This window comes from Zalophus californianus, chromosome 17, assembly GCF_009762305.2.
Source record: "Zalophus californianus isolate mZalCal1 chromosome 17, mZalCal1.pri.v2, whole genome shotgun sequence".
Taxonomy (NCBI): Eukaryota; Metazoa; Chordata; class Mammalia; order Carnivora; family Otariidae; genus Zalophus; species Zalophus californianus.
In genome coordinates this window covers 41,435,852-41,456,879 of record NC_045611.1, presented here as the reverse complement: position 1 = coordinate 41,456,879, position 21,028 = coordinate 41,435,852, and the positions used below count along the sequence as shown (strand labels likewise).

The window sequence follows — 21,028 nt, the reverse complement described above, 5'->3', positions numbered from 1 at the left end:
GGGCTCCTAGCATGCTTCCCATCGAACCCTGGAACGCGGATCAGTTAGACTGCTTCCAAGAGCCATCCAGAAAACGGAGATCTCAGATCCTTCCTCTAACCTTGTATATAAATGCCAGTCAAACCCGTTTACTTCTCTATAAAATCAAAATAAATAAATAAACAAAAGACCTCACTTTCAAATCCACATGTGCACAGTGTTCCCCGATCCTGTGTATTTGGGTTTGCACTTGGCACCCTGCTCTAGTGTGGTGGCCCGAGCTGTGGGTGGGGAACCATTAGGTCTATGTGGTGCTTCCAGAGCACCCCCACCTAGCTGACCTCCCCCCTTTCTCTGAACTCACTGCCCTCCCTGGGGTCGGGGGGGTGGTCCTGGAGGCAGACCTCCGGCCACCCCTGAGGCCCCGGCACTCCTGCCCTCCCCCAGCCTCCAAGGCTTCTGCCCCCTGTTCCTGCATAGGTGTGGGTGCCCAGACACTAGGGCACACCAGCTTCACACTTCAGTCACAGATGTCCCCTCAGTTTCATGTAATTTCTCCTTGAACTTCTGGGCTGTAACTAAACTCTGCATTTCTTTTCCTGACTTCCTCTGACCAACTGAGATACCTCATGCTTAACGGGTGAGGCTTTAACTTTTTTTTTTTTAAGAAATAGGAGAATCACTTTCATTTAAAAAAGAAAGAAAAGGTTGAAGGAATGGTGGGAGGGGAAGGAAGGAAGTAGGGAAAGAAGGAAGAAGGAAGGGAGGGAGGAAGAAAGGAAGTCCTAAGAAAGTCCAAAGTGTAGGGGCACCTGGGTGGCTCAGTCGGTTAAGCGTCTGCCTTTGGCTCAAGTCATGATCCTGGGATCTAGCCAGCGCATCAGGCTTCCAGCTCAACTGGGGAGTCTGCTTCTCTCCCTTTCCCTCTGCCCCTCCCCCCTGCTGGTGTGTGTTTCTCTCTCTCTCTCTCTCTCTCTCTCTCTCTCTCTCTCTCTCTCTCTCTCTCTCTCGCTATCAAATAAATAAATAAAATCTTAAAAAAAAAAAGTCCAAAGTGTAAACAGGAGGAAGTGCAGCTAGTCTGCCGAGGCGGAAATGAGGAGGCTGGGGCAGTCCAGCCCAGGTTGGGGCGTGGGAGGCTCCCCGCTCCGCACAGCAGGGTAGCTCCCTCCCCATCCTGGGTGCGGTGTCAGCAGCTAGGGCCCAGGAGCCTGTGGGCAGCTGCTGTTGGAATGACGTCATTGCTATAGCCAACTCCTTTCATCTTTTTACCTCCTTCCTCCACCTCATTTTTTGAGTTCAAAGTGAAAAATTGTGATAATTCACTGGTTTACCATTTGCTTTGAATGGTTAGCATTTAACCAGATTTCTAAAGGCCCCTTTAGCTCATTCTAATTGGAATTTTTGATCATGAAGGTTGAGCTGGGCTGGGATTGGCTTCGCACCCTCTTAGTATGGTTTAAGAAATCAGCCAGAGGCTTTTCACAAAGTCATTGTTTGGTGGCAAATATGCTATTGATTATAAGGGAGTACTTCTCAGTTAAAACGGGAACTTTCTAAATTCTTCTAATTTCCTCCTGGCTTCAGAATAGTCCAGTGGGTGTCAGGATTGGAGGTTTATACATGAAAGAAGATTGACCATTTGGCAATTGTTCACGCTGGGTGTTGTGTTGTGTACATGAAAGTCTATTATCCGATTCTTCTCTGCTTTTGTATATGTTCGCAGCGTTACATTTTAAAAAGTTATTAAAGCAGTTCATAATGCGAATGTTATCGCTTCCCCCCCCCCCCATTTATGCGAATGGTAGGATTAACTGTGTGAGTGACGTGTATAGCATTAAAACTTGTCCAGATATTCATGACCTGCAACACATCAATTGCTGTCTTAGACTCCGGACTGTCTCTGTAATCATTCAGTACCTGAGTGGCAGTATTTAATTTTGTAAATCAATTGTAGGCATCAGCTTCAGACTCAGGCAGAACTGGTTTTAGAGGAAAACAAGTTGTTGATAGAGCAGCTGGAGATTCAGCAGAGAAAAGTCAAGGATACCCACAAGGAGCGTCTCCAGGAAGGTAAGCTATCTTTCCAGCCTCATTTGACTGGTGCCCCCGCCCCCCCACCCTGCTCCTAGTAGGGACCCCCGTTCAAATTACAAATGGAGGAAATCACGTTTTCTAGAATGTGTTCCTCTTTACTGAAAGGCAGCTGTTTATGTTATAACATATCCAGTCATGACCCAAAGCACATTGATTGCTTTCTCTTAGACTCCACTGTGTCTTTCCAGTTATTCCATATATCTTATAAGGCAGATGTAGGTGACCCCTTTAGAGTCAGCAGAACTGGGTGTGGGGGGACTAGTGCCACGTAAGTGGAAAAAAATCATGTGAGGTGAATATTTGAAACAACGCCAGGCTCGGTTCCTGAATATTTGTTACTTTGTACGTGAGTAAATAAGTAGAATGAATTCGCACTCTGAACAGTTTCTTTGTGCTCTTGCCCTTCCTTCAGAGCTGTGGGTGCTGTGACAGGCTGTCTCCCTTCCCTACCTTCTGTGAGCACCCCCTCTCCCCATGTGTCTTTCCCCACTCCTAGGAACCTCACAGCATGTGGCCGTGGGCTTTGAAGTGGGCCAGATTGAGTCATTTCTTCCACTTTGGTTAAACCCCAGATTTATGAGCACAGAAGGTAGTGGCATTTTCTTCCTTTTGCTTTACTGACTTTTCTTTTCCAGTGAAGAATAATATAGCACAGGAGGGCAGAATATAAGTGTAACCCCTCCTTTCTGTTTTCCCCTCTGCTCCTGATTATTTAATGACTGCCCATAATACCCTGGGCACTAAAGCCCCCGCTGCTGCTGAAGTCACTGGGCTGGCTCTTCATTTGTTTCCATGAGCCAGCTCGTGTGTAAAAGTGAGAGTGTCTGGGGGCGCCTGGGGGCTCAGTTGGTTGAGCGTCTGACTCTTGGTATCAGCTCAGGTCATGATCTTCCAGTCGTGGGGTCGAGCTTTGCATCAGGCTCTGCACTCAGCCCAGAGTCTGCTTTAAATTCTCTCTCTCCCCACCTCCGCTGTGCCCCCTGCCCCCTTTCACCCTCTGTCTCTCTCTCTCTCTCAAATAAATAAAATCTAAAAAAAAGTTTAAAATAAAAAATAAATAAATAAAACATCAGAGTATCCAACAGGAGTTTCCTTCACAGGACTTCCCCTTAGACTCTATGTGGCACAGATGTATTTGCTTTTACTCCGGTATTATTTGGTGGTGGAGGAGGAACAAAGCCTCCTGCCTTTGTTTTCAAAATCAGAGATGGCAGGGAAAATTAATTTTGTATTTCCTGAGCTTAATTTCTTCAAATGTTGCAGATACGAACAGGTATGATGCTGGTTCTGGTCAGGTAGAATGGGGCCAATCTTTAGGCCTGTATGATTTGATCCAGTCAGCTGCCTGTCCTGTTTCCCCATTTCCCAGAAGGAGCTATTCATTTTGATCAACTAAATCTTTTCATAGAGTAGAAGGATTTAAAATTTATGTTCTAATACTTCTAAGTGCTACTTTCAATAGATGTCCGGGAAGTATCTTATCATTACATATAGGGTGTTGCCCAGGGTGAAAATATTTATGATTTACTTTAAAACATAATGAGGAATGAAAGGAAAGTTGGGCCATATTTGATGTCCTTAAAGACTTGAAAATCTTACAGTTTTAGGAACAACATCATGATGCTGCACATCTGGGTCTTGTGACTTAAGGCTTCAGCCTTTGGAAAGTCCGTTCCTTGAAGGCTAAAATCCTGTCTTGTTTAATTAACATCATGTATTAATGATATCAACATATTGAGCCCCAGTAAGAAAGTCGATATTTAGTAAATGTTTAATATAGGGACAGTAATTTTTTTTAATTTTTTTTTTTAAAGATTTCATGTATATATTTGTCAGAGAGAGAGAGAACACAAGCAGGGGGAGTGGCAGGCAGCGGGAGAAGCAGGCTTCCCGCTGAGCAGAGAGCCCAATGCAGGACTCAATCCCAGGACCCTGGGACCATGACCTGAGTTGAAGGCAGATGCTTAATGGACTGGGCCACCCAGGCATCCCAGGACACTAATTTCTAAGTACAAGGTTTTTGGTATTAATTTATAAATCTCCAAAAGATTTTTTCAAGATTATTATTTATAAGCTGGCTCTCCTTGGTATTACCTAGTAATCAATAATCATGTTTTCTTAAGTCTTCTGTACCAAGTCTTTATCCATCTCGTTTGTTTTTCAGTTTCTAAGCTGACTAAACAACTAATGCTTCTGGAGACTAAAACACAGAGCCAAAAAAAAGAACTAACTGAAAACAAGGAGCAGTTGGAAATTTTACGTACTGAATGCCAGGACCTAAAAACACAGTTGGATGGCAAAATTGCAGTGAACGTTCATGCTTCAATTGTAAATGAATTAAAAAGGTAGGGATACAATGTCTTGTCAAGTTGGAGTGCATCACTGTGCGTGTGGTTTTAGGTGGAGTAGAGAGAGGTTACCTGTCTTCTGAGTTGTGTAGCTACACCAGCAAGGGGTCCGGGGCTGAGAATCGTAAATCTATTATTACTGAAGGACACTATGCCTGTCCTTGAGGGCCACGGTCTGCACTTTGTGTATGATTTCTATTCCTCCTTCTTTTCCAGCCTTTACTGGTTTTAGACCCAAAGATAATTTAAAGTAGTAGAACTGGAAACCTGGATATCCAGTAATAGGGAACGGATTAAATGAGAGGATACAACCATAAAATGAAATTCAATGCAGCCATTAAACAGGATATCACAAAAGAATCTTTTGGGAAGTTTGAGAAAATACATATTTTTAAGTGAAGAAATTAGATTGCAAAACAGTATGTATAAAATGATCACAATTTTGTTTAAAAAGAAAAAAGTGTGTATATGTATGTGTATTAAGGTAACCAACCATCCCAGTTTTGCTTGGGACTGAGGTTTTCCCAGAATGTGGGAATCCAGTGCTAGACTGAGAAAGTCCAAGGCAAACTGGATGAGTTGATCATTCTAGTGTGTGTGTGTCTTTATATATGTAATTATATGTATGTATAAATACATATACACACTTGTATGTATATAGTCACACACACATATACCATAGGTACATAGAAAAAAAAGACTGGAAGAAGGGAAAGATATTTTCTTTTTAAAGATTTTATTTATTTATTTGAGAGAGAGAGAGAATGAGAGATAGAGAGCATGAGAGGGAAGAGGGTCAGAGGGAGAGGCAGACTCCCTGCCGATCAGGGAGCCCGAGGTGGGACCCGATCCCGGGACTCCAGGATCATGACCTGAGCCGAAGGCAGTCGCTTAACCAACTGAGCCACCCAGGCGCCCAGAAGGGAAAGATATTAACCGAAATTCTCCTTGGCAGGTGAAATTCTATGTATATCTGTAGTCAGCGTTCTCTAGAAAAACAACTGATATATGTAGGGGATGTGCATAGATATTTCTAGAGAGAGAGAGTTTAAAGAATTGGCTCACACAGTTATAGGGGCTGGCAGATCCAAAGTCCATTGGACAGCCAGCTGGCTGGAAACTCAGGCAGGATTTCTGTTGTTAGTCTTGAGGCAGAATTCCTTCTTTGGGGGACCTCAGTTTTGGCTCATAAAGCCTTCAGCTGATTAGGTGGGGCCCACCCATGTTATCAAGGGTAATGTTTTACTTAAAGTCAGTTGCTTATAGATGTTAATCACATCTACAAAATACCTTCACAGCAGCATCTATCTAATATTTGTCCAAACTGGGCACCATAGCCTAACCAAGTTGACACATAAAATTAACCATCAAAATGGGTAATTTAAATTTTCTTTGTGTTTTTTAAAAAATATTTTACATGTGTAAAATGAATATGAATATGCATTACTTTTGTAATGAGGAAATTTTTTAAATGGTGAGGCTTTCAGCTAAGATGGTTGATGTTGGGGAATAAATGAGTTGGTGCATGTGAAGTGCTTAGTTTGGTACTTTAGTAAATGCTGGGGATTCCAACTACTGGAACCCAGTGTTTTGACTGCACTATTACACGCTGTCTGGGCCACACCTGTACTTTACTTTTCTATTCCAGTAGAGGAAGGAAATTTTTTTTGAAGTTCTGTTTGTCTTTATGATTTTATTTCCCTCAAACTCCCACTCCTGTGGCTGATTTTTTTTTTTTTTTTGTGGATGTCATAATCACATATTCTTTTTTATTTTTTTAAGATTTTATCTATTTACTTCAAAAAGAGAGAGTGAGTAAGCGGGGGAGAGCAGCAGCAGGGGAGGGAGAGGAAGAGGGAAAGAATCCCAAGAATCAACATGGGGTTCCATCTCATGAACCTGAGATCATGACCTGAACCGAAACCAAGAGTCAGACGCTCACCTGATTGAGCCACTCAGGTGCCCCCATAACCACATATTCTAATGGCCCCCTAGGTGTGAGTATAGAAGGTATAATATCCTTTAAAAGGAAGCCACTAATGGGAAGGCAGTGGAAGACATGGTTGTTGAAAAGGCAAACATGTCACCAGATCTCTTGTAAGTGGAAATCAGGTGACGAATGTTGTGGTGGAGTGAGCTAGAATAGGGAGGGAAAGCCTTTGTGCCGGCTTTTGCTGGGAGGCTTTGGGCTCAGAGTTTACGGGTGGGGTAGAGGATAGACAGTAAGAGTGGACTTGGACAGTGTCGACCCTGATGGTTCTCTATTGGAAGGTGCAGTGATTGGTGAGAGCATCAGTAACATGGGAAGGGGGCATGAGTCCATCAGGGATGGAATATGTGAATTCAGGGAAGTCTGTAGAGGCAGACAAAGTAAGGAGACTACTACAGACGTGAGGTCAGCCAAGGACACCTTGGAGTTGGGCTGAAGGGAGCCGAAGGGCTGCAAGGCTTCAGTGCACCTGCCCTCTGGTTGCCTCTGTTAGGGGGGCTCCCTTCCCACACTGATAGGGTGCCACATGTGCAAGAGTCGCCATTAGTTAGCAGCTAAGCAGCTGTGGAACTGGCTCCCACAATGGGGGTGAGTCTGAGGAGGACTTCGGGAAAGAGTGGGGTTGCAGGCAAAGATGAGGTCATTGAACCTGTGCTCCACGAGCTTCTAGGTATGGTGCATGTGTGTTGTTTCTCCTTTCCTGGTTTGGGGCAGTGCAGATCGTAAATATGGAGTGGCTTCTCCATTTAGAGTGCTTGTTCTACCTGTCGGCAACCTTGCCTGGGAGGAACTGTGGCCTCAGAAATGGCAGGAGGTTATTTTCCAAGTGAACTGTCCAGTTGACTTACAGTTGTACTGGTGGTCACACCTGGAAGCTTCGGTTGTTCTTTGCTTTTATTGCTGCTTACAAAGGTTGAGCCTACTCAGGATGCGTGGTGGGAGAGGTTCTTACTTAAGAAAGTTAGCAAACTTGTTTAGGGAGAGTTAAGGGGTGACTAGTGGTATCTATACAAGGGAAGCCTTCCTTACTCTGGCTTTTGGGGCATGGGAGGGGCTATTCTAAAGTCAAGCTGACTATTCACATAACTCATCTGTGTAGACAGAGTCCTGCTCAGCAGTCAGTGATATGCCTGCTCAGGAAGATGTCAGGGCAGAAAAGCAGTCTCCTTACAAACACACACCAAATGCCAAGTCCCTCATCCTAAAATAAGAACAGATTCCTAGGTATGAACAAATGACAAGGATCATTGGGTATAATGGGGAAAAATGCAATAAAAGAGGGAGACCTACATAAGCACAGAAACTCACTTCAAAGAAGAAGATAATATAGAGAACTCAGAATCTAGAGAATAAAATGCCGTAAAAAAGTTCAGTCATTAAGAGCAAGATTAGAACTGATTATCAGAATCTAAAGAAAATTCAGTAGAAGGGCTAAAAGACAAATTGGTCAGTTCTGCTAGAGCATAAGGAAACAGACAATTGGGAATGGAGAGAAGGTAATGGATGGAAGACCTGTCCAGGAAGTCCAACCTTAGATCGTCAGGAATCTCAGAAAGAAAGCTTAAAGAAAATGGGAAGGAAGACATGACTAGTTGAAGGGCATTTCCAGGTCTCCAAAGACCTTGACTGCTAGGACCTGCAGAGTACCTGGTATAGTAAACGAAAAAGACCCACACCCAGATACACCCACATAAAATATCAGTGGACCAAGAGTGATGAGACAAGCCCATCACCTGCAAATAAATCGTGAGCTGGGACTCCAGAGGGCTTCATCCTCAGGGTAAGGTGAACTTGAAACCAACGAGCCCTCAGTCCTCTCTGGAGGAAGGCTCTTTACTCTTAGAAATTTTTCCAGGATATTGTCCAAGACACAAAGAAAACCAGACAGACAGTGCCTGGGAACCAGCAGAAGTGGCAAATAATAATCAAGAGTCCAGATATGAGAATTATCAGACAAAGCCTATAGAACAACTGGTAGCTCTTAGGCTTAAAGAAAGAAAAGCTACAAAATGTCTTCAGGGAACTATAAAATGTAACAATACTGGATTTGAAAAGGAAACAGAATGTTCAGAACTGAAACAATACAATAACCTAAATTCAGAACTCACTGGATGGGCTTAACTAAAGATGAGACATAGCAGGGTGGTGAATTAGCGAACTGAAAAGTAGGTCAGAAGCAAGGATCCATAGGATGGCATGGAGTGTTCTAAGGTCGCGGTATCAGTAGATCACAGACAGGAAGCGGCAGAGGGATATATTTAATCAGGAGCAGTTAGAGAGATGTCGGTGAGGAGTCTTCTCCAAATGAAGGCAGTCGACAGTGCATGGGTTGGGCTAGCCCAGCAAGCACAAGCACAGTTGGGTAAATGAAGAGCCATCTTAGTGAAACAGCAGAGGACAGATGGCCTTCAGGGGAGTGCAGCAACAACAGGATGTTTAACATGTAACAAGGGACACACCAGTCCCTGGAAGGCTAGCTTCAAGGTGCTGGGAAACAAACAGAACCCCTGATGAGCTAGAATTTCATTCTGAAGAAAATGCCTTTTGGGAATGAGGTCAGAATAAGGATATTTTCAAACCCAGACTGAGTGTCACCACCAGCAGACCTACATTAAAGGCAGTTCTCAAAGAGGGTCTACATTAGGAGGAAGAACATAATTCAGTGTTGGATGTATGGAAGGCAAGGTAAACTAGAGTAAAAAGACGGTAAATATGTAAATAAATGTAAATGAACCTTGATTCCATAAAACAGTAATAATATCTTTTGGGATTTAAAAATGCGTAGAATTCAAATGCACAACAATAATATATAATCAGGAAAAGGGTCAATGGGGTTTGTCTTCTAAAGTTTTTATATCATTCTGGAGAGGAGAAAGGTGTTGATTCACTTTATAGTTTGAAAATACACATGATGAAATTTGTGGAAAGAGAATGTAACTTCTAAACTAATGCAGGGAAAGAATGATTTTTTTTAATCAGTCCGAATGAGGGCAAGAAAAGACAGGACAAGTGGTAAAATAGAAAACGCAAAATGAAAAGATTTAAAGGCAAATATATCAGGAATAGATAACACCAAAGAGGCTAAACTTAAATTAACATATGTTAAGTAGAGCCCTGGGGTGTTGGATGGTGAGCCACAGTAAGACCGCAAGGGAAAGGGAAACAGAGAAGTTTGTAACCCACAGGTACCTGGAGGGGCCACGTGGGGACGTCAAGGCAGGGTGCCTAGCGCGCATGAGGGTCAGAAGAGCAGGGTTTTAGCAAGCTTCAGGGTCTCTTACCTATGGGTAGTGAGGGAAATTCCCTCGGAGGTAGGGGAGAATGCTCGTCACATGGAGGAGTCATACCAGGAATGTACATTTACCTGTAGCTCTACGGGCTGTGACCGAAGTCCTGTGCACAGGGGAGGCTCGCGTCAGCTCAAGGCCTCACGGAGGCCACACACGGTGGGTTCCAAGGCAGAGATACTATTGAGTGTCTTTCCACAAATTTCATCATGTGTATTTTCAAACTATAAAGTGAATCAACACCTTTCTCCTCTCCAGAATAATATAAAAACTTTAGAAGACAAATTCCATTGACCCTTTTCCTGATTATATACTATTATTGTTGTGCATTTGAATTCTACAAATTTTTAAATCCCAAAAGATATTATTACTGTTTTATGGAATCAATGTTCATTTACATTTATTTACATATTTACTGCTCAACTCTCCACAACAACTCTGTGTTGCCTTTAAGCTATACATCTCAGTCAGAAAGACAACAGACAGGTCCAAGGTGAAAGGGCAGAAAAAGCCATACTACTCAAATACAAACCAAAAGAGAGGTGCTAAGTTCCATTAATATCTGGCAAGACAGATGACTAGGTAAAAAACACTACTTAACAAAGAGAATCAGTTGATGGAGAGAAAAGACTCAGTCTACCAAGTAGATGTTTAAATGTGTGCGCACCCACCAGAAATAAGTTCCTGTCAATACATTTGAAAATTCAGGCGAAATAGTGATATTCCTGGAAAAACATAACTTCCCAAAACTAACTCAAAAAGAATACCTGAATATTCCTTTAATCATTAAAGAAATAGAATCCAAAGATCATTCCTTGAGGAAAACTGTAAGTAAGCCTAGATACCTTCACCAGAGTGTTCTAAAAATACTCAAGGAGGAAATAATTCCAGTCTTACATAAACCCTTCTAAACAGAAAAAGAGTTAATGCCACCTAATTCATTTTATGAGATCAATGTCATTTTGATATCAAAACCCACCAATTATAAGAAAGGAAAATTACTTTTCATTTTCACCCATGAATCTCAATGTAAAAACTTTTTTTTTTTTTAAGATTTTATTTATTTATTTGAGACCAAGTGAGAGAGCACAAGCCAGGGAGAGAAGCAGAGGGAGAGGGAGAAGCAGACTCCCCGCTAAGCAGGGAGCCCACCATGGGGCTCGATCTGAAGACCCTGGGATCATGACCTGAGCCGAAGGCAGACGTTTAACGACTGAGCCACCCAGGCACCCCTAGATGTAAAAACTCTTAAAGTATTTACCAAAAAATGTTCTGTTTCTTCACCTATATGGTAATTATATGAGGGTTTGTTATAATTATTTATTAAAAATATGAATTTATCTTTTATATACTTTTCTATATGTGTATTTCACAACTTAAAAAATTTTAAATCAGTGGCTTTTTACCGGAAGAACTAAAATCAAAAGTGATCAGTACAGGTTTCCTCTGGGGAACCTGAGGAGTAGAATAGGAAACATTTTATTTTTAAAAGATTTTATTTTAAGTAACTATTTTGGGGCTCCAGCCTGGCTCAGTCAGGGGAGTGTGCGACTCTTGATCTTAGGGTTGTGTGTTTGAACCCCATGTTGGGTGTAGAGATTAAATAAATAAATCAAGCAAGCAAGCAAGCAACTATTTCTTCCACCAGCTATTAACTTTTTTTTTTTTTAAGATTTTATTTATTTGACAGAGAGACACAGCGAGATAAGGAACACAAGCAGGGGGAGTGGGGGAGGGAGAAGCAGGCTTCCCGCTGAGCAGGGAGCCCGATGCGGGTTCGATCCCAGGACCCTGGGACCATGACCTGAGCTGAAGGCAGACGCTTAACGACTGAGCCACCCAGGTGCCCCTAACTTTTTTTTTTTTAACAAATTGCTTTTACCTCTTTGTTTGTTTTGCTTAAGAAATATATTGTTAGAAATACACCTGAAGTCCTTTTTAACCACTCTCCTTAGTCCAATATTTATCCCTGGCTTTCTAAAAGGAATCACTACCATAAACTTGGAATTACATTTCCAATCTGTTTTTTATTTCCACATATGTTTCCATAAATGACATATGGCATTTTGTTTTGGTGTGTCTTAAGTTTATATGAATGAATTCATGCTTTTAGTATCTTGTCCTTTTACACTCAATTTTTCAAACATTTCTCCATGTTGAAATAGCTATTAAAGTTTATTCTTTTAGCTTCTGCCTGGTGGTATTCCATCATGTGAAATACTACATTTTACTTACCTTAGTGGAAGTTTAAATTGTTAATAACTTTGCTCCATTAAGTAGTGCCACAGTGGGCTGCCTGGGTGGCTCAGTTGGTTAAGCGTCTGCCTTCGGCTCAGGTCATGGTCCCAGGGTCCTGGGATCGAACCCGCATCGGGCTCCCTGCTCCGCGGGAAGCCTGCTTCTCCCTCTCCCACTCCCCCTGCTTGTGTTCCCTCTCTCGCTGTGTCTCTCTCTGTCAAATAAATAAATAAAATCTTAAAAAAAAAAAAAGTGCCACAGTAAGATTTCGAGTATGTGTCATCAGAATTTCCCTACATACGTATTTAGAGGTGGCACTGTTGGCCGACAGGGTAAGTACATTTTCTAGAACTTAACGTATTGCTCTCTGAGGTAACGATGCTGGCCCACTGATACTTTCCCAACATTCTCTATAGCCCCTACTTGCTTTTCGTTGTGAACTTTTCTTTAGTGATTGAACTGGTACCAGGTGAGTACATTACTTTGGCAAAAATACCTTTAAAGAAAATTCTAAAAACAAAAGACAGTGAAGAAAAAAGATAAATTAAAAACCTCAGTTTCATGGTTTTTATCTAGATATGTCCTCCGCTCTTTGACTAATTAAAACTAGTAAACTAGAAAGTAATGGAAACTATCTGGAAAATCCCTGCTAGGGTGCTCAGGGAGCCAACCCAGGCCGAAGTCACCGAAATTGTCTGACTGGTCAGGCCGACCCACACACATGCAACCTGCGCCCATTTGCTGGCCAGCAAGCCTGGAAGTAAGGCTCACGCTGTGTCCAGAGAGACCCTCCTTTCAGAATTGGGCAGCCTCTGTGCGCATGGCTCTGCCTGTTCGGTCCTGGTTATTCCGTGAGAACTGACAAAGAGAACCAATGAAAAATAACTCTTGCCTCAAACATCATTATGCCAGAACTATATATTGAAATTGTATATGCCCTCCTTGTTCTTTTGTTGCTTTTATCATAAAAACATAAGAGTTACTTTAGTATGACATAAAATATGTTTTACCATTAGGATTTGGGGGAGGCAATTATAACTATGTAAAAAATGAAGCGGTCTTAAATCCTTTCTGGAATGGGGCACCTGGGTGGCTCAGTCGTTAATTGTCTGCCTTCGGCTCAGGTCAGGATCCCAGGGTCCTGGGATCGAGCCCCGCATCAGGCTCCCTGCTCCGCGGGGAATCAGCTTCTCCCTCTCCCACTCCCGCTGCTTGTGTTCCCTCTCTCGCTGTGTCTCTGTCAAATAAATAAAATCTTAAAAAAAAAAAAATTTCTTTCTGGACGGAATATAGGGTACAAATAAGTATATCTATATACAAAGGCATAAGCAACAGTTTATGGGCAGGAAAAGCGTTAGATCATTACCATCAAAAAACTGTGTGCCCAGCCCCTAGGATTTGCATCCCAGGCCCTCCGAGAGGGGATGGGCAGCGTTTGCACGGGGGCCTTCCACAGACCCACGCAGGCTGGTGGGCTGTCGGGCTGGGCTGCCCCTGGCTTGCCTGGCAGCAGCAGCGGCCTCTTATTAGTTTCAGTGTGCTGGATCCAAGCCTGTGATGTTTTTGTCCACCAGCCAGTTGCAGAAGGAAGAGGAGAAAGGAGGTGCCGAGATGGAAGAGTTGATGGGAAAGTTGGCACTGCTGCAAGTGCAGAAACAGAGCCTGCTCTTAGAGAAGAACAGTCTGGCAGCTAAAAACCAAGCACTGGGAGCCGAACTCGACAGGGCACAGAAAATAAATAGGTTTTTATCTATTTTTTCTTAAGCTGTTTTGTTTGGGGGGGGGTTAGTATTAAAAAGAGAAAATTAAATATTCTGTTTTATTTTGTCTTTTCTTTTTCTAATATTGGCTGTAAAATGGAAAAGGATCATTAAGATTACTGGGTATCAAAAGAAAACTACAGTAAAGGCTCTTCTGTTGACCAGTGTTAGCCAACATTTCTCAAGTCTATAGTTCAATTATAGTTGATAGTCATAATGATGACCCTAAGACTCTGAAAGTCCTAGAAGTTCTTTCCTACACATTTCCCAGAAGTTGGCTTTGGGTAACTGGACTCCTTTTAGAACACGATCCAAAAAATGAATGGAATAATACATACAAAGTAGCCTATTAACTGTGTTAAGCATTTTGTGATACCTGTTGACTTGATTTGGAGTCAATAATTATGCTTCACTTGAAATTAAACTCATTTACCTCTTCTCACCCTGAAACTTAATAGAAGATTTAGGTTGCTGAAGAACACATTCAAGTGCTAACATACTTGCTATTTTTACAATGCAGATATTCACTATGTCCTAGCCATTCAGGCTAATGAGTTTTTTATTCCACCATTTGGGGGAACTCTCTAGGAGGTCTCAAAAGAAAATTGATGTCCTCAAAAAGCAGGTGGAAAAAGCCATGGAGAAGGAAATGTCTGCTCACCAGTACCTGGCAAATCTTGTCGGCCTGGCAGAGAATATAACCCAGGAACGTGACAATCTTATGTGCTTGGTAAGCTCCCTCACTTTCTTCAAGTACACTGAAAGTTAATATGTAAAGGTAATTTTAAGAGCATTTTCTTGAGGTGCCTGGGTGCCTCAGTCAGTTGAGCGTCCAACTCTTGATTTCGGCTCAGGTCATGATCTCAGGGTCCTGGGATCGAGCTCCGTGTCAGGCTCCACGCTCAGTAGGGATACTGCTTGAGATTCGCTCTCTCCTTCTCCCTTTGCCCCTCCCTGCCTTCCCTTTCTCTCTAAAATAAATATTTTTTTTAAAAAAGAGCATTTTCATTACAAAATTATCCATAAAAAGCTTCATCTTTTTAAAGTTTAGCTGCACATTTTCAGATTCTCCAAAATTTTAGCTTTCAACCATGGAGGAAAAACATTTTTGAAAGACAAATAATCCAGACTTTTAAATAATAGTAAATGATATTTTAGAAGGTAAACTACTGGAATTAGTCCATTTAACCAAATAGAGCTGTGGTCATCAGATGTTTTTTACACATGCATCTTCATATTCTCTCTGTAAACTTGACTTAATGTGTTCCCTGTTTGAGGATGAAACAGAACCATAGGCAGGTTAAATAGAGTTCATCCCATGTTGCTTCTGGCAGCCCTGGTCCTAAAGACAGAACTGAGTGGATCATTCCTGGTCCTAGATATTGGAGCACTGCCCGGCCAGCAGGAGCAATGCCGCCGACATGATTCCTGGCATTTCCACACTGATTTTATTTTATTTTATTAAACAGTTTAATCCTTAAAGTTTCTCTTTTTTGATGATTTTATTTGAAAGAGAGAGCGCAAGCAGGGGGAGGGGCAGAGGGAGAAGCAGACTCCCTGCTGAGAAGGGAGCCCTGATATGGGGCTCGATCACAGGACCCCGGGTCATGACCTGAGCTGAAGGCAGATGCCTAACCGACTGAGTCACCCAGGCGCCCTTTCCACACTGATTTTAAAAGGTGTCAGCCGTAGGCTTGCACAGTGAAAGAAGATAGACTCCATGCCAAGGTGGATGCAGTGTAAAAGCCCAATAGAATTTACCACAAAATAGGAGTTACATAACAGTACCTCCAAGTGGTGAAATTATAAAAAAAAAAAAGAAATTATAGGGAATTAAAAAGAAATCTTGCTTACTTGCACTTTATGATTTTTCAACTTTGAGCATGGACTGCTTACGTACATTTAAATGTTTGTTTAAACAATGTTGCAAATCTCTGGTAGCCTAGGACTGGAAGTAATAATTTAGTGGAGGTCATGACGGAGGAGACCAGAGGACTTCCTGAGACAGTTGGAAATTGGCAAACTTGGAATCACTCAGCCCCTTCTCCCAGATGAATGGTTTGGGGAGTCTGTCAAGATATGGCACAGGCTTATTCACTGCTAGGAAGACATTCAGCTCCTCCATAGGAAAGTGGACGTAGCTTTTAGCTGTTTTTTATAAGAGGAAATATAAGTAGCACACAGCTCTTGGGGGAAAATGTGATCCTTACTTGTAATAAAAGATGCTAATTAAGCCAATCTTGAGATACTGTTCTGTACTTACAAGGTCACCAAAAAAAAAATTTTTTTTTTTTTTTTTTAATTATAATAGTTGTTGGTAGGAGTGTGGTTACATGTTAGTGGTGATTTCTAAGTCCTTTTGGGTCTTCAGACACTGAGACTCAGACGCAGCATGGTAGGGGTCTAAGCATGCACACCCCCTGCCCTAGCAGCCCCTGTCCTGAGAGGTCACCAGCCTAACCCGTGCTGGACTCAGGGATTTTCTGTAGCAGCACTGAGCACCCTTTTCTCTTCGGCCATGCTCCTGGGCCTACCCACTGAATAGCAAGACTGCAAAGCAGAAGCTTGCTAGAAAATAGAAAGTGCCAATCGGCTCATTCCTCTAAGCAGACGTTCATGGGCACCGAGCTGCCACGTGTCAGTACCACTCAAAGGGCGAAGCCAATTTGTAGGGCAGCACCCTGCAGGCTCCCCCAGGAGGCAGGCCCTGTACCTCCCACGTGGGTCAGTGATCACCCAGGTTCCTATGAAGAAGTTGAGATCCTCCCTACCCTCAGATGGTCTCTCTTAGACCCACCCCTCATATATGTGGGCCCAGAATGGGAATATAAATGGGAGCCATATACTATTTGTCTGAATACTTAGAAATTAAGCCAACAATCTGTTAATGAAATGTGTTCACTCCTCCTGCCTTGACCTTTGTTATTATGGCCTGAAAGTGAGGGGTTCAAAATCCTTAGACCCCCCAGATGTGGGGGAGCTGCTTTCATCCCACCCTACCTCTGCCCACCACAAGGGACTTCTGTGTATATACAGACACTGCTGTCTCCTTGCCCCTGCAAACTCCTTGCACCTGGGAGCCCCAAGGTCAGCCCCCCTAGTTGGGGTCCAAGGGTGGTACCGGCTGCTTCTGGCCTGCCCTGGGACTGTGGGCCAAAGTGTCCCAACCTTACCCTATCCTGGTATCCTAGACCTTAATTTATTGAAAGTGGCATCTTAATTTCTTTCTTTCTTTCTTTCTTTCTTTCTTTCTTTCTTTCTTTCTTTCTTTCTTTTTTTTTTTTTTTAAGACTTTATGTATTTATTTGTCAGAAAGGGAACACAAGCAGCGGGAGTGGCAGACAGAGGGAGAAGCAGGCTCCCAGCAGGGAGCCCGATGGGGGACTCAATCCCAGGACCCTGGGATCATGACCTGAGCCGAAGGCAGACGCTTACCGACTGAGCCACCCAGGCATCCCGAAAGTGCCATCTTAATTTCTAATCCTACCTTTAGGATGGGTTTTCCATGTGACTTATGGCAAGTTATTTAACTTTCTGGGTCATATTTTTCCTTTCTGAAGGAAATCAAATGAAATCAAATTGTCATCCTCGCCTGCCTTAGAAGGAATACTCACCTTTGCTTTTTTAACTTTGGCATTTGAAATAATTTACAGTGTGTAGCAATTCATGTCCCATGTGGATATTAATCTAAATCATTCAACTTCAAATGATATCCCTCTTGGATGTAATGCCATGACATTTGGCTTGGCGAATGGAATTGTTTTCACATTATCCTTAATTTCTTTTTTTGTTTTGTTTTGTTTTTTGTTTTTTTTTAAATTTAATTATGTTATGTTAATCACAATACATTACATCATTAGTTTTTGATGTAGTGTTCCATGACTCATTGTTTGCGTATAACACCCAGTGCTCCATGCAGAACATGCCCTCTTTAATACCCATCACCAGGCTAACCCATCCTCCCCCCCCTCCCCTCTAGAACCCTCAGTTTGTTTCTCAGAGTCCATAGTCTCTCATGGTTTGTCTCCCCCTCTGATTTCCCCACCTTCATTTTACCCTTCCTACTATCTTTTTTTTTTTTTAACATATAATGTATTATTTGTTTCAGAGGTACAGGTCTGTGATTCAACAGTCTTGCACAATTCACAGCTCTCACCATGGCACATACCCTCCCCAATGTCTATCACCCAGCCAACCCATCCCTCCCACCCCCCACCACTCCAGCAACCCTCAATTTGTTTCCTGAGATTAAGAATTCCTCGTATCAGTGAGATCATATGATACGTCTTTCTCTGATTGACTTATTTTGCTTAGCATAATACCCTCTAGTTCCATGCATGTCATTCTAAATGGCAAGATTTGGGGGTTTTTGATGGCTGCATAATATTCCATTATATATATATATATATATATATATATATATATATATATATATATGTATGTATATATACACACACATACACACACACTATATCTTCTTTATCCATTCATCTGTTCATGGACATCTTGGCTCTTTCCATAGTTTGGCTATTGTGGACATCGCTGCTATACACATTGGGGTGCACATACCCCTTCGGATCACTACATTTGTATCTTTGGGGTAAATACCCAGTGGTGCAATTGCTGGGTCATAGGGTAGCTCTATTTTCAACTTTTTGAGGAACCTCCATACTGTTTTCCAGAGTGGTTGCACCAGCTTGCATTCCCACCAACAGTGTAGGAGGGTTCCCCTTTCTCTACATCCTCACCAACATCCGTCATTTCCTGACTTGTTAATTTTAGCCATTCTGACGGGTGTGAGGTGATATCTCATTGGGGTTTTGATTTGGATTTCCCTGATGCCGAGCGATGTTGAGCACTTTTTCATGTGTCTGTTGGCCATTTGGATGTCTTCTTTGAAAAAATGTCTGTTCATGTCTTCTGTCCATTTCTTGATTGGATTATTTGTTCTTTGGGTGTTGAGTTTGATAAGTTCTTTATAGACTTTGGATACTAGCCCTTTATCTGATATGTCATTTGCAAATATCTTCTCCCATTCTGTCGGTTGTCTTTTGGTTTTGTGGACTGTTTCTTTTGCTGTGCAAAAGCTTTTTATCTTGATGAAATCCCAATAGTTCATTTTTGCCATTGCTTCCCTTGCCTTTGGCGATGTTTCTAGGAAGAAGTTGCTGCAGCTGAGGTCAAAGAGGTTGCTGCCTGTGTTCTCCTCTAGGATTTTGATGGACTCCTATCTCACATTTAGATCTTTCATCCATTTGGAGTCTATTTTTGTGTGTGGTGTAAGGAAATGGTCCAGTTTCATTCTTCTGCATGTGGCTGTCCAATTTTCCCAACACCATTTGTTGAAGAGACTGTCTTTTTTCCAGTGGACATTCTTTCCTGCTTTATCAAAGATTAGTTGACCATAGAGTTGAGGGTCCATTTCTGGGCTCTCTATTCTGTTCCATTGATCTATGTGTCTGTTTTTGTGCCTGTCTTGATGATGACAGCTTTGTAATAGAGCTGGAAGTGCGGAATTGTGATGCTGCCAGCTTTGCTTTTCTTTTTCAACATTCCTCTGGCTATTCGGGGTCTCTTCTGGTTCCATACAAATTTTAGGATTATTTGTTCCATTTCTTTGAAAAAAGTAGATGGTATTTTGATAGGGGTTGCATTAAATGTGTAGATTGCTCTAGGTAGCACTGACATCTTCACAATATTTGTTCTTCCAATCCATGAGCATGGAACGTTTTTCCATTTCTTTGTGTCTTCCTCAATTTCTTTCATGAGTATTTTATAGTTTTCTGAGTACAGATTCTTTGCCTCTTTGGTTAGATTTATTCCTAGGTATCTTATGGTTTTGGGTGCAATTATAAATGGGATTGACTCCTTAATTTCTCTTTCTTCTGTCTTGTTGTTGGTGTATAGGAATGCCACTGATTTCTGTGCATTGATTTTATATCCTGTCACTTTACTGAATTCCTGTACGAGTTCTAGCAGTTTGGGGGTGGAGTCTTTTGGGTTTTCTACATAGAGTGTCATATCATCTGCAAAGAGGGAGAGTTTGACTTCTTCTTTGCCTAGTCGAATGCCTTTGATTTCTTTTTGTTGTCTGATTGCTGTGGCTAGGACTTCTAATACTATATTGAATAGCAGTGGTGATAGTGGACATCCCTGCTGTGTTCCTGACCTTAGGGGAAAGCTCTCAGTTTTTCCCCATTGAGAATGATATTTGCTGTGGGTTTTTCATAGATGGCTTTTATGATATTGAGGTGTGTGCCCTCTATCCCTACACTCTGAAGAGTTTTAATCAAGAAAGGATGCTGTACTTTGTCAAATGCTTTTTCTGCATCTATTGAGAGGATCATATAGTTCTTGGTCTTTCTTTTTTTAATGTATTGTATCACATTGATTTGTAGATGTTGAACCAACCTTGCAGCCCAGGAATAAATCCCACTTGGTTGTGGTGAATAATCCTTCTCATGTACTGTTGGATCCTATTGGCTAGTATTTTGGTGAGAATTTTTGCATCCATGTTCATCAGGGATATTGGTCTGTAATTCTCCTCTTTGACAGGGTCTTTGTCTGATTTTGGGATCAAGGTAATGCTGGCCTCATAAAATGAGTTTGGAAGTTTTCCTTCCATTTCTATTTTTTGGAACAATTTCAGAAGAATGGGTATTAATTCTTCTTTAAATGTTTGGTAGAATTCCCCTGGGAAGCCATCTGGCCCTGGGCTCTTGTTTGTTGGGAGATTTTTGATTACTGCTTCAGTTTCCTTAGTGGTCATGGGTCTGTTCAGGTTTTCTGTTTCTTCCTGGTACAATTTTGGTAGTTGATACATGTCTAGGAATGCATCCATTTCTTCCAGACTATCTAATCTGCTGCCATATAGTTGCTCGTAATATGTTCTTATAATTGTTTGTATTTCTTTGGTGTTGGTTGTGATCTCGCCTCTTTCATTCATGATTTTATTTATTTGGGTCATTTTTCTTTTTGATAAGTCTGGCCAGGGGTTTATCAATCTTATTAATTCTTTTAAAGAACCAGCTCGTAGTTTTGTTGATCTGTTTACTGTTGTTTTGGTTTCTATTTCATTGATTTCTGCTCTGATCTTTACTGTTTCTCTTCTCCTGCTGGTTAGGCTTTATTTGCTGTTCTTTCTCCAGCTCCTTTAGGTGTAGGGTTAGGTTGTGTATTTGAGACCTTTCTTGTTTCTTGAAAAAGGCATGTATTGCTATATACTTTCCTCTTAGGACCGCCTTTGCTGCATCCCAAAGGTTTTGAACAGTTGTGTTTTCATTTTCATTTGCTTCCATGAATTTTTTAAATTCTTCTTTAACTTCCTGG

General features: G+C 41.9%; 1 protein-coding gene across 7 annotated transcripts in view; it reads left to right on the top strand.

Annotated features, from left to right (window-relative positions):
* CEP89 (centrosomal protein 89) overlaps positions 1–21,028 on the top strand; it is a 76,688-nt gene that overhangs the window by 37,690 nt on the left and 17,970 nt on the right. For all 7 annotated transcript variants that reach the window (XR_003524334.1, XM_027620219.2, XM_027620222.2 and 4 more), the window contains 4 exons: positions 1,937–2,052; positions 4,241–4,421; positions 13,514–13,681; positions 14,288–14,429. Coding sequence is in view for 6 of the 7 variants with exons in the window: in XM_027620219.2 (XP_027476020.1) it covers positions 1,937–2,052; positions 4,241–4,421; positions 13,514–13,681; positions 14,288–14,429 (607 nt within the window). In the remaining variant the exon portion in view is untranslated. The remainder of the gene's footprint in view (positions 1–1,936; positions 2,053–4,240; positions 4,422–13,513; positions 13,682–14,287; positions 14,430–21,028) is intronic.